Source organism: Sapajus apella, unplaced genomic scaffold (genome assembly GCF_009761245.1).
Source record: "Sapajus apella isolate SASKATOON/1434 unplaced genomic scaffold, GSC_monkey_1.0 scaffold41, whole genome shotgun sequence".
Taxonomy (NCBI): domain Eukaryota; kingdom Metazoa; phylum Chordata; class Mammalia; order Primates; family Cebidae; genus Sapajus; species Sapajus apella.
In genome coordinates, this window is record NW_022436981.1 from 984,850 (window position 1) to 998,137 (window position 13,288).

The following is a 13,288-nucleotide window of genomic DNA, read 5'->3' on the forward strand; positions in this document are numbered from 1 at the left end:
GTAATAGTAACAGGCAGACACTGTGCTAAGCGCTTTATATAGAGAATCTCCAGTAATCCGCGTAACGCCATTAGGTAGATCTATTATTACTGCATACCCACTTTATGGGTAATGAACCCGCAGTATAGAGGGGTTAAATAACGTGTTTAAGGACCCATCGACGAAGCCAAGCAGACGCAATTGCAGCTACCTTCTTTACCAATCTTAAGCCCTCAACAAACACTTCCACCTACATGTGAGAGCCAAAGCCATAGCCTCCAAGTCTTTCCACAGAGCGATAACGCTTCGCGGAGTTTGCCAGTCCTCCAGCCCGGAAACGCGCAGCAGAGCCACGCCGGAAGTGCGGCGCCGTAGCTAGAGCGGAAGCCGGAAGTACATTGCAGTAAGCGCTTTATTGTCCACCGCCAATCCGTCAGTATGATGAAACTAACTTACAAGAAAAGGGCTGAGTTTTGAAAATGACACAGGCTCTAAAAAGCTTGGAAGCCCTGCAACTTTTGGCAGGAATTGTGGTTAGCTGGACCTCAGCGGCTCACTGCTCCTAAGTGGAAGCTGGCTGTTTGGGTCCTCCAGCCTGAGCTAGAGCAGACATCTCTATGGTCAAGTAAACAGCGCGAGTGCTGTTTTCCCCACGTGGTGGGATTGCGCAAGATCAGTAGCTGCTACACCGGAAAGATGGCGGAGCAAGAGTGAGTGAGTGGGGCTTTGAATTCTTGGGAGTTGGGTCTTGAGTATCTGGTGCCATCCACGGTGTTTATGCTTCGCTGGCGGATTCTTGTGGGCTCTAGGAATAGAAAAGGCCACAGTTTACAAAGGTTTGGGATGAGGAGCCGTAGCTTTGGGGCGGAGAAGAGAGGGGACGGCGGTCAAATTCGGGTTATCTAGAGAGGCGAGGATTGACTTCAGGCAGCGGGCTGGAGTGCCACAGTGGAATTGACCCAGTTTAACAAGTATCTGACCTATCTGACCCTGCAGATAGATCTCCACCCTCCCCAACCCCGTGGGGTTTTACTAGACTCATCGCTGCTAGTGCCTATAAAGAGTTGTGGCAGTGAACACCCTGTTAACTTACAGGAACTCAGGGCCAAAGTCTTCATTACTTTCTGAGGCTTTGGGGGTGAGTGAATATTAGGGGTACATTTTGAGGGCTGGAGTCAGAAACCACAGGCTTCAGGGGAATCTTCAGACACTTGAAAACAGTAATGTTCCCTGAAGCCCGGTATATTGAATTGGTTTGGGAATCCATTGAATGTTCGTTTTCTATTTTGTTGTTTTTGCTTTGAGATGAGTCTTGCTCTGTCGCCTAGGGTGGAGTGCAGTGGCGCGATCTCGGCTCACTGGAACCTCCGCTTCCCGGGTTCAAGTGATTCTACTGCTCAGCCTCGAGAGTAGCTGGGATTACAGGCGTGCGCCACCACGCCTGGCTAATTTTTGTATTTTTAGTAGAGACAAGGTTTCACCATGTTGGTCAGGCTGGTTTTGAACTCCTGACCTCAGGTGATAAGTGCTGGGGTTACAGACTTGAGCCACCGCGCCCGGCCGAATGTTCCTTTTCTAAATGTTATCTCTGATCCCAATTTTCTGCATCAGGCAAAGAAAAATCCCTTTGGTTCCAGAAAATCTCCTGAAAAAGAGGAAGGCTTATCAAGCCCTCAAAGCCACTCAGGCAAAGCAGGCACTTTTGGCAAAGAAGGAGGTAATGGTGGGGAACCAAGAGGAAGTAATTAGAATTTGCATTTGGTGAGTTTTATCCAGCATGTGTTGGACTGTATTTGGTATTGACAAGTTCCCGGCAACGGTTTGACAAACTAGGTATAGTCATCCCACAGTATCCTTAAGGGGTTGGTTCCAGGACCACAGATGCCTAAATCTGACACTGCTGAAGTCCCTTATATAAAATGGTTGTAGTATTTGCATACAATCTATACTCCTGCCCGTGTGGTTTAAATCATCTCTGGATTAATAGCTTTTTTTTTTTTTTTTTTTTTTTTTTTTTTGAGGCAAGAGTCTTACTCTTGCCCAGGCTCTAGTGCAGTGGCAGAATCTCACTGCAACCTCTGCCTCCTGGGCTCAAGCAATTCCCCTGCCTCAGCCAGCCGAGTAGCTAGGATTACAGGCATGCACCTCCACACCCGACTTTTTTTATTTTATTTTATTTTATTTTTGAGATAGAGTTTCACTGAGTCACCCAGGCTGGGGTGCAGTGATGCTGTCTTGGCTCACCGAAACCTCCGCCTCCTGGGTTCAAGCGATTCTCCTGCCTCAGCCTCCCAAATAGCTGGGATTACCAGGATGCACCATTGTGCTGGGCTAAGTTTTGTATTTTTAGTAGAGGCGGGGTTTCACCATGTCGGCCAAGCCGGTCTCCAACTACTGGACTCAAATGATCTGCCCACCTCAGCTTCCCAAAGTGCTTCAATTACAGGCATGAGCCACCCCTCCCGGCCACCAGCTAATTTTTGTATTTTCAGTAGTGGTGTTTTGACATGTTAGCCACACTGGTCTCAAACTCCTGGCCTCAAGTGATCTACCCACTGGCCTCCCAAAGTGCTGGGATTACAGGCCTGAGCCACCCCGCCTGGCCTCATATTTTTCCCCCTGATTTTTTGTTTTTTGTTTTGAGACGGATTTTTCCTCTTTCACCCAGGCTACAGTGAAGTGGCATCTCAGCTCACTGCACCTCCCGGGTTCAAGCAATTCCCCTGTCTCAGCATCTCCAGTGGCTGGGATTTTAGGTGTCTGCCACCACGCCAGGCTGGTCTCTTAACTCTGACCTCAGGTGATCTGCCCACCTCAGCCTCCCAAAGCTAGGATTACAGGCGTGAGCCACCGCATCTGGCCTTTTTTTTTTTTTTTTTTTTCTTAGGAGTGAGGTCTTTGACCGGGAGGCTGAGGCAGAAGAATTGCTTGAACCCAGGAAGCAGAGGTTGCAGTGAGCTGAGGTTGTACCACTGCACTCCAGCCTGGGCAGCAGAATGAGACTCTATCTTGAAAAAAAAAAAGGAGTGAGGACATCTTCTGTTGCCCAGGCTAAAGTGTAGTGGCAGGATCATAGCTCATTGCAGCCCTGAATTCCTGGGTTCAAAAGATCCTCCCGCCTCAGCCTCCTGAGTAGCTGGGACTACTGGGTGAGCCACTGCATGTGGGCTCCTCTGAGATATTTTACATCTGGGATTGGTAGAATTGCAGATGCAGGGCTCCAAGTGTATATGGTTCATGTCTTCCTTTAGCAAATATTTAACACCTGCCGGCAAAATGCTGGAGTTGAGTTTGTTAAGGAAACTTGTTAGTAAACATTAATTAATAGCATGTAAATTAATTTTTTGTTTGTTAATTATTTTTCCCAATAATTCCCAAGTTTTCTCTACTCCACCTTTACTTTGGTTTCTAATTTTTCCTTTATATGAAAACAGAGGATCTTGCTTTGCTCCCCATTGTAGAACACAGGGAAAAAGCTCTATCAGTTGTCACTCATGAATTACTGTTCTGAAAGTAAAAATGTATGGAGGCACAAAATGATAATGGTGATGACGGTCTGTCTTCTCTGTAGCAGAAGAAAGGAAAAGGGCCCAGGTTTAAGCGATTAGAATCATTCCTACATGATTCCTGGCGGCAGACACGTGACAAGGTGCGTGTCAGACGACTGGAAGTGAAGCCTCACGCCTTGGAATTGCCAGATAAACATTCTTTGGCCTTTGTCGTACGCATTGAAAGGTAAGGAACTGGTGTCTTCCTAATTGCATGAGGCTGGGGCAAACTGCTGGTTAAACTTTAGACCCATTTCTAGGGAGATAAGATATTAGGCCCCAAGCCACTCAGGCAAGTTGTGCTAGGATGTCAGGGTTAAGCACAATTTAGTCTGCAGTATTGGAAGACCTTCTTAGATAGGCTTGGAAATAAGTGATGTGAGGATAAAGTGCTCACTAGGGAGATGGGTTGAGGACACCCTCTCTAAAGCAGGAACTTCAGCCGGAGACCTGAAAGATGTGAAAGGCGTTCACCGGTGTTGGGAGACTTTGTAGTCATACGTGCTAAAGTCCTGAGGTGGGGAGATCATTCTAGGAACTGAAACAAGGCCAAGTGGATGAAGCGTATTCTTTAAAGGGGAGATATTTTTCCTCATTTAGTGGAACTTTCCTGACCCCATCCCCACCCCTTTGTACAACTCTATTTCTTGCTGTTTCCCCTACCCAATCACCCTGTGGCTTTTGCATATTTATGAGCTCTGTCCTTTGTGGCCCTCTGCCACTGCACATATTTTTCCTAGACTATTGTATTAACCTTCCTCCTGGATTTCCTTGTCTCTAGTGTCACGCTCTGATCTGTCCCATACACCGCCCTTGGTGATTGTCAGAAGGAAATCTGGTGGTGGTGCTTCTGCTTAAAATCTTCAGTAGTGGCTAGGCACGATGGCTTATGCCTGTAATCCCAGCACTTTGGGAGGCCAAGGCGGGCAGAGCACGAAGTCAAGAGATCAAGACCATTCTGGTCAACATGGCAAAACCCCATCTCTACTGAAAATACAAAAATTAGCTGGGCATGGTGGTGCACGCCTGTAGTTTCAGCTGCTCAGGAGGCTAAGGCAGAAGAATTGCTTGAACCCAGGAGACAGAGGTTGCAGTGAGCCAAGATGGCATCATTGCACTCCAGCCTAGGTGGCAGAGTGAGACTCTGTCTCAAAAAAAAAATCCTCAGTAGCTTTTACCGCCCGGACAAGCACGTCCATCTTCCTTAGCTGGACATGCGTAGATCTACCACTCCCCTCACCCCTGAAAAACACACAAATTCAGGGACTTTCTCTGTGTTTTCATAGCACTCCAGGCATTGCTCCACATCATGAAAGGATATGTTTTCATAACCACCTCCTACTAAACTGAGCTCTTTAAGGCATGGTCTTACTCCAGATACCCAGTGTAGTGACCTTGCATATTGTGCTTGCTGGACTGACATAAATTGGAGGGAGTCTGTCTGACTTCTTTTGCTATTCATTTCAGGATTGATGGTGTGAGTTTACTGGTGCAGAGAACCATTGCAAGACTTCGCCTAAAGAAAATTTTTAGTGGTGTCTTTGTAAAAGTCACTCCCCAGAACCTAAAAATGCTGCGTATAGTGGAACCTTATGTGACCTGGGGGTGAGTAAGATTTCCAGTGTGAATTCACATTAGATTTCTATTTCAGTGTGTTAGGGTGCACTGGGTCTTGCTCTCCAGGGTTCATGTTGCTGTAGAAGGAACATTTTGCTGTGACCACAGTCACCCTGAAATCAGCAGGTAGCTGTAAGAACCATAGCACACGGGGTAGGGAGGGGTCTTAACAGTGCTATAGTAGGGCTGCTTCAGTTATAGGCTAAGGCTGGATCAAGCAGAGATTGTTCTTGGAAGTCTTAAAGCAGAGCTAAGGGCAGTGCTTGTGTAAGAGTAGTATTGCTCAAACATTGAAACTCAACAAAAGCTTGGATTTCATTTCTAGCTCTTGCGCCATCTTGAGTCCTAGACCCTAAGCTAGGACATGGTTTCTGTTTTGTTTTTGTTGGCGATGTTTTCTCTGGTGAACATTTACATCCATAAATTTAAATTTCTAATTATGTAAGTGGGGTCACTTCAGTTCTTAATCAGGAATATTTCCAAGCATCCCAGCTGGCATGTGCTTGCAGAACACTTGCTGGCAGGGAGAAGGGGGCGGGTGGGAAAACCTCTCCAACCTTCTCAGCCAGGCTGCAGGACTGGTGTGTAGTGTGCCAGGTGCTGGTGAAAACTGTGCTTTATTTTACCCACATAGATTTCCAAATCTGAAGTCTGTCCGGGAACTCATTTTGAAACGTGGACAAGCCAGGGTCAAGAATAAGACCATCCCTCTGACAGACAACACTGTGATTGAGGAGCACCTGGGTGAGTGCTGCAGCTTAGGGATCAGTTGGAGAAAAATTTTTTTGATGTGAGATTCAGGTTGTATTATTTTTGGGGTCCCAAGAGCCTGCCAGAGCGCCCAGCTTAGTATATGCTGGACACTTATTGAATAAAGGAATCTGTGCCTTTGTTTCTTAGGGAAGTTTGGTGTCATTTGCTTGGAAGACCTCATTCATGAAATTGCCTTCCCGGGGAAGCATTTCCAGGAGATCTCATGGTTCTTGCGCCCTTTCCACCTCTCAGTGGCCCGTCATGCTACCAAAAATAGAGTGGGCTTCCTCAAGGAGATGGGCACACCTGGCTATCGGGGTGAACGCATCAATCAGCTTATCCGCCAGCTGAACTAGAACCAGGTGAGGCAGGGCTGAGAACTGCTCTTGGACTGACTGTGGGTGGGCCATGCCTTGCCACTTTAAAAGTTCTTTTTGCATTTACTAATTATTAAGAGTAACCTTGAGATTGGGAGGAAAGAGGAGGTGGGTACAAGTAGTTGGAGACCTGGGAGCAATGAATGTCTGATTAGGACGTGGGGCTATACATAGCCTAGTAGTTACAGGCTTAAAAATGTCCAGTAACTAAAAACTATTGCTGTAGTCATTTAGATGGAAATGAGGAAAGAATATTAATAACTGATTGCAAAAAGGACTTGAAGATGTGAATCATCTATTTTGCTGAAGAAATCTTAACTCTTTTTGAAATTACATTGTATTCCTGTTGTTATTACTCTAGGTGCCAAACTGCAATAAATTTTTATCAATGAAGTGGAAGCATGTGTTTTTGGGTTTGGAGAATTTGTATCAAGTATCTTCAGAGAAGATTATTTCCTGCTTTATCTTTAAAAACTGGAAAGGAACGGTCAAAGAAAAGACAGTAGCTGGCCAGGCGCGGTGGCTCATGCCTGTAATCCCAGTACTTTGGGGAGGCTGAGGAGGGCGGATCACCTAAGGTCGGGAGTTCGAGACCAGCCTGACCAACATGGCAAAACCCCGCCTCTACTGAAAATACAAAAATTAGCAGGCATGGTGGCGCATGCCTGTAATCCCAGCTACTCGGGAGGCTGAGGCAGGAGAATCGCTTGAACCCAGGAAGCAGAGGTTGCTGTGAGCCAAGATCACACCATTGCACTCTAGCCTAGGCAACAAGCGAAACTGTTTCAAAAGAAAAAAAAGAAAAAAACAGTAGCTTATGTACATTGCAAGCACCTCTCATCACAATCCAGTTCCAAGGAAAAATTCCAGCGTTTTCTACATTGGCTGCTGCCTCGTCTGAAATCAGCACATTCCATGGAGGAAGGAGTTCTGCTTTGCTGCATCTCTTATTCTAGGGTTTAATGTTGGTAATTGAGTAACTCTAGCATTTGTACAAGGCTCCCTAAGACTCCTGCAGCAGTGGACAAGCCCAGGGACATAATTGAATCTGGTGATTCCTGGGGCCTTGTGAGAAAGACTTGAAATACACATAGGAGGAAAGGTACAAAAATAAATGTTTACTTGTCTCTGCTCCGAGTCTGTGTTCCAACTTTTCAGTGATGGCTTTGAGAGCTCTCAGAATTGACTGGCTCTAAGTGTGTCTGATGGATTTTGTATCCCAATCTGACACTGGCTTAGTACTTTTTCCTAAAAGCTCAGGATTTGAGAATGAGGACCCCTTCGCCAGGAAAACTTATATACAATCACAATTTTGCTTGCTGTTCTAGGATGTTTAGAACCTTGTCAGATACCTGTGCACCTTATGGGTTTTTTTTTGTTTTTGTCTTTATTTTGAGATAGAATCTCTTGCCTACGCTGGAGTGCAGTGGTGTGATCTCATTTCACTGCAGCCTCCACCTACTGGGTTCAATTGATTCTCCTGCCTCAGCCACTCAAGCAGCTGGTAGGCATGCTCCACCATGCCCAGCTAATTTTTATATTTGTGGTAGAGACAGAAAGGGTTTCACCACATTGGCCAGGCTAGTCTCAAAACTCCTGACCTCAAGTGATCCACCCAACTGGGCCTCCCCAAATTGCTGGGATTACAGGCATAAGCAGCCATTCCTGGCCCTTGTGTACCCTATATGAGGAAGTCCTGCTTTTAATCAGGATTGGTCATGCAGGCCCTGATCTTGCTAGTCTGGTTCCATGTCCTGTGGAAGACAAAAGCTTACCAAGATAGCTTTTTCCCTTCATGGTGGCAGATAGTGTTGCCAGCTTTTTCTCTTCATGGTGGCAGATAGTGTTGCACCCTGTACATCTACAACTTGGAAATGCCCACCATTTTTTCCCCTAGGCTTCAGGATAGAATTACCTGGTTCTCTGATGATCAGCACTCTTCCTTAAAACCCAGGTCAGGAAGGAGTGAACAATTTTGTTTGCCTTGGATGAAATTAGCACTGTTTGGCTCTGTAGGCCCCATACAGGCAGGCAGCTTAATTTTTTCCTTGCATATTCTAGTCTCCAAAAATACTGCCCTTTGTCCTGCTGGTAATGACATAGCAGATAGAAGACCAGCAACTGGGCATCTGGGGGTTTTCATCCTGAAAACTGAGTCTGATACTGCTCATGTTTTTCATCAGTGTCCACTCCAAGTGGTTCTTCCTGCTACTCACTTCACTTAGTTGCCCCCCCCACTTGCCATCTGAGCAATTGGTAAGGATGCTCCAGGCCTAGGTTAAACTTGGAAACATAACCTGACCATTCTATTCCCTGGTCCTATCAGATCAATTTGGCTGCAGTTTTGGCTCCTCAAGCATAGCTGGGACTTAAAGGTGTAACTGCCCTAAAATGTGCCAGCTTATGAAGTAATTAGATTGGTTCTCTCCAGAGGTAACCTGCCAAGAAGAGATGCTATAGATGTTAATCTTATACTGTAAAACATTGTGAAATCAGATTACTTTAAAATGATGTATTACAAAGTTATGGAAAAAAATTGCGACTTTGGCAGCCCAAGGCTTATATCTCAGCTCTTACAGTAAATATGGGTACAGTGTTTCCACTCTGTAAAATGGGAGCTAATATCCTCCAATCTGTGTGCCTGATACGGTAGTTAAAAGGTTTAAGCAAAACAATAGTTTGTAATTTATTCTGTCAGCGCAAACTGCTGGTAAATAAATAAAAGGGAGAGCCTGGCGTGGTGGCTCACACCTGGGAGACTGAGGTGGGCGGATCACAGGTCAGGAGTTCGAGACCAGCCTGACCAACATGGTGAAACTCCATCTCTACTAAAAATACAAAAATTAGCTGGGCATGGTGGCATGTGCCTGTAATCCCAGCTACTTGGGAGACTGAGGCAGGGGAATCGCTTGAACCCAGGAGGCAAGGTTGCAGTGAGCCAGGATTGCACCACTGCACTCCAGTCTGGTGACAGAGACTCCATCTCAAAAAAAAATAAAAGGGAGTAAGTTGACTAAAAATAAGTTTTGTGTTTTTTTTTAATAAGCATAATAAAACAAGTTTGTAACTTATAATTGTATACAAATAAGTTATAAAATTTGTGCACTTGTATATATGTACCATGACATAACTAACTCTTTGAACAAGTTTTGACAATCCTTATTTTTGAGAAAAGCTAGACCTGTTACGTAATCTGTGGCTTAGGGTATGTTCATGTCAGCACGCACCAGGTACACTAGCTTTTGTAGAGAAAGTAAAATCTAGTGTTGAGAAAGTAAGTGGACTGAGCCAGGCGGCGTATTTAACATAAAAGGACTAATTTCAGGGTAGCTGTGGACCCTTTCCAAAGTTCTAATTTTCTAGCCCCTTACCTGATCCAGCTGATTCCAAGAGCCAAGATTTTAGTCTTGGTTGGCTTATTTAAATGTTTTGGGCTTTCCTTTATTTAATGTATCTTCAAAGTCATTCTGGGCCCAAGTTACATCATCAAACCTTTTATTACATATACGGGCTGAAACAGAATTTTTCTTAACTGCGTATCATGTCCCAGAAATGCAAATACAAAACCCCGATGGTGGTTGCAGGAACAAGTCCAGCTGAGACAGGTCAGGGCGAAAACAAAAGATGAGTAACTGACTGGCATTCAGGGTACTGGAGCCACGCCCTACAGATCTCCGCTGGAAAGGACCTCGAACCTCAGGACCCCACTGTCTGCCATGAAGAAGGTGCAGTCGTTGCCTCAGCCAAGCCAGGGTCCGCCGGGGCCGGGGCCGGGGCCGTTCCTATCTTGAGGGTCGGAGGAGGGGACTCAGCCAAATCCGCGGCCTCCCAGGGCTTGGGCCTCCGCGGGAGCCGGGACGCTGTGGGTTCGCCGTGGATCGCCGCGATGTGGCGTCTCTCTAGGCCCGGGATCTCCTGGCCCTGCTGAACCAGCTGCAGGAGCTGCGCCAGGGTAACCGAGGCAGAGGCCGGGGCCGAGCGCTGGGGACTGCTGGGACGCTCCATGTCCGGTCGCGAAGCCTGACGGGCATGCAGCGAGCACTTCCGGACGGAATGGGTGCAACTACCAAGGGGCGGGGAGGGGGGGAAAGGAAGGGGCGCCGTAGACCGTACCAAGCCTGCCCAGAACGGGGGGAGCACTTGAGAGCTCTGACCCAGCTTCCTGCAGAAACGCTTTAGACGCGTGCACGATTTAGCCAAACCCAGAGTGCCCAACGTGGAATGTGCTTTAGAAGAAAAAGTGACGGACGCGTCAAAACCTGAAGGCTAGCACAGGACGGAACGTGCCTGCGGACGCGCCGCTGCAGGCAAAAAGACCCGTACATGCATAGGCACCGCGCACACGCCCACTTTTGTGCACACCCACAGGCGCGCCTACAGGGATTCAGGTACAATGCATGGCGGGGGATAATCCCCATTCTAGGCTCCGCAGCACCGGACAAAGCATAACTGTAGAGTTGTTCCGAGGGGCCTCAGGAGTGACACCGCCACCAAGCTACGCTACTCTCTTAATAATAAATTATTATTATTATTATTATTATTATTTTGAGACGAAGTCTCACTGTCGCCCAGGCCAGAGTGCAGTGGAACGATGTCAGCGCACTGCAGCCTCATCTCAGGTCACTGCAACCGCAGCCTCCTGGATTCAAGTGATCCTCCTGCCTCAGCTTCCCTAATAGCTGGGATTACAGGTGTATGCCACCAAGCCCAGCTAATTTTTGTATTTTCAGTAGAGACGGAGTTTCACCATGTTGGCCAGGCTGGTCTCAAACTCCTGACCTCAAGTGATCCCTCAGCCTCGGCCTCCCAAAGTGCAGGGATTACAGGTGTTAGCCACCGCACCCAGCGAGAGCCACATCACTCTCTTCACACCTCCTGCCATTCTTCAATTCCTGGTGCTCCCAGAGAACATAGAAAGTGAAGGCAGGTCAGATGTGCTACAGCTGCTCTGACTGCTTGGAAAGTCAGGTTTTTAAATTATCAAAAGCGGCCAAGGAGCGCGGTGGCTCACGCCTGTAATCCCAGCACTTTGGGAGGCCAAGGTGGGTGGATCACTAGGTCAGGAGTTCCAGACCAGCCTGACTAACGTGGTGAAACCCTGTCTCTACTAAAAATACAAAAATTAGCCAGTCGTGGTGGTGCACACTTGTAATCCCAGCTACTCCGGAAGCTGCGGCAGGAGAATCTCTTGAACCCAGAAAGTGGAGGTTGCAGTGAGCCAAGATCACATCACTGCACTCCAGCCTGGGCAAGACCCCTACTCAAAAAAAACAAACAAAAAAAATATCAAAAGCTAGATTGATCTGGTGAACATCACCTTAATCAAAGAATCAAAGCTTAATGGCCAGGTTTGGTGGCTCACACTTGATGTCCCAACGCTTTGGGAAGCAGAGGTGGGCAGATCACCTGAGGCCTGGTAACAGGCGAGACTCCGTTTAAAAAAAAAAAAAGTACAAAAAATTAGCTGGGCATGGTGGTACCTACTACGTGGGAGGCTAAGACAGGAGAATCACTTGAATCCAGGAAGCAGGGAGGTTGCAGTGAACTGAGATCATACCACTGCACTCCAGCCTGGGCAACAAAGTGAGACTCTGTCTTAAAAAAAAAAAAAAATAGGACAAACTGGCCTCTTGTGCCTCCTGATGTGATGCACTGGCATTGAGAAAGACACAACATTATCTTCTGTAGTAGTCCTTCCCAAAGAATGTTCACTCACACCTAATCTTGAGGAAATAGAGACCAAAGTGAGAGACATTCTGCAAAATGATTGGTCTGACACTTTACAGATGTCATTGTCATAAAAGATAAAGAAAAAGCTAAGAATGATCTCAGATGAAAGGAGACATAAAAAATAAATACAGAGCCAGGTGCAGTGGCTCACCCCTGTAATCCCAGCACTTTGGGAGGCCGGCAGGCTGATCACCTGAGGTTAGGAATTCGAGACCAGCCTAACCAATATGATGAAATCCCTGTCTCTACTAAAAAATATAAAAATTAGACGGGCGTGGTGGCACATACCTGTAATCCCAGCTACTCGGGAGGCTGAGGCAGGAAAATCGCTTGAACCTGGGGGGCGGAGGTTGCAGTGAGCCAAGATTGCGCCATTGCACTCCAGCCTGGGCAACAGGAGCGAAACTCCGTCTCAAAAAAAAAAAAAAGAGAGACGTTCTTTGCCGAGAGTCGCCGCGGTTTCCTGCTTCAATAGTGCTTGGACACCAAGATTCTCCTGGGATGACCCAGTATGTGATGGGCAACAGGGACCTGCATGGTTGCTATTGCTACTGTCTCTGCTAGTTTCCCCGAATAAATTCTGTTCCAGATGCTGGTGGTGGTGGTGGTGATGATGATGTAACATGTGCTACCAGATTATTCCTATTACAATTTATTATTTAACTACTTAGAAACATGCTTTTTAATTTTTAATTGGGGTGAGATATGGACATTCCTCCTAATTTTATTGCCTTATGATCAAAGAATATTATCTCTATATTATTGATTCATTTAAGTTAAGGCTTGCTTTGTAGTTTTGTGAACGGTCATTATATGCTTAATAAGACTGTGTATTCTCTACCAGTTGGATATAGTAATCTATATACTCCCATTAGGTCAAGCTTATTAACTGTATAATTAAAATCTTTTCCGCTCATACTAAATTTGTATGCATTTGGCCTATCCATTATTGAGAGTATTATACTAAAATCTTCCATTATGATTCTGTATTTGCCAAGTTCCTCCAAGAATTTTGTTAATTTTTGTTTCACATATTTTGAGAATATGTTGTCAAATTTATACAAGTTCAAAATTATTGTATCATTCTTTTTGTCATTATTCCTTTTGTCGCTGTCTAATATATTTTTATTTCAAACAAACAAACAAAAAAAAATAGTGCTTGGACAGAACCCGGCGCTTGTCCCCCACCCCAGCCGGCCGCCTACAGCCAGCCCTCCATCACCTCACACCTCCACACGGCACCCTCCCTCGGACCGCCCCAAGGCCCCAGTCGCTGCTCCAGCG

General features: G+C 46.3%; 2 protein-coding genes across 4 annotated transcripts; one reads left to right on the forward strand and one right to left on the reverse strand.

Moving 5' to 3' along the window:
- The first annotated feature begins 355 nt into the window (after positions 1 to 355).
- On the forward strand, positions 356 to 7,406 carry RPL7L1 (ribosomal protein L7 like 1). 3 transcript variants are annotated; one of them, XM_032299434.1, is made up of 7 exons: positions 356 to 689; positions 1,591 to 1,696; positions 3,551 to 3,714; positions 4,995 to 5,132; positions 5,779 to 5,888; positions 6,045 to 6,259; positions 6,636 to 7,406. In XM_032299434.1, exons 1-6 carry the CDS (start codon positions 676 to 678, stop codon positions 6,251 to 6,253), a joined length of 741 nt encoding a protein of 246 aa, XP_032155325.1. In that variant the 5' UTR covers positions 356 to 675; the 3' UTR covers positions 6,254 to 6,259; positions 6,636 to 7,406. The 3 variants fall into 3 exon arrangements, with proteins under 3 accessions (XP_032155325.1, XP_032155328.1, XP_032155327.1); XM_032299436.1 differs by having other exon boundaries at positions 431 to 689; positions 3,554 to 3,714; XM_032299437.1 differs by lacking the exon at positions 4,995 to 5,132.
- A 2,346-nt stretch (positions 7,407 to 9,752) lies between these two features.
- Positions 9,753 to 10,322, reverse strand: CUNH6orf226 (chromosome unknown C6orf226 homolog). The gene has a single exon (XM_032299438.1). The coding sequence runs from the start codon at positions 10,277 to 10,279 to the stop codon at positions 9,971 to 9,973; it is 309 nt and encodes a 102-aa protein (XP_032155329.1). The 5' UTR covers positions 10,280 to 10,322; the 3' UTR covers positions 9,753 to 9,970.
- Between the last annotated feature and the right edge of the window lie 2,966 nt (positions 10,323 to 13,288).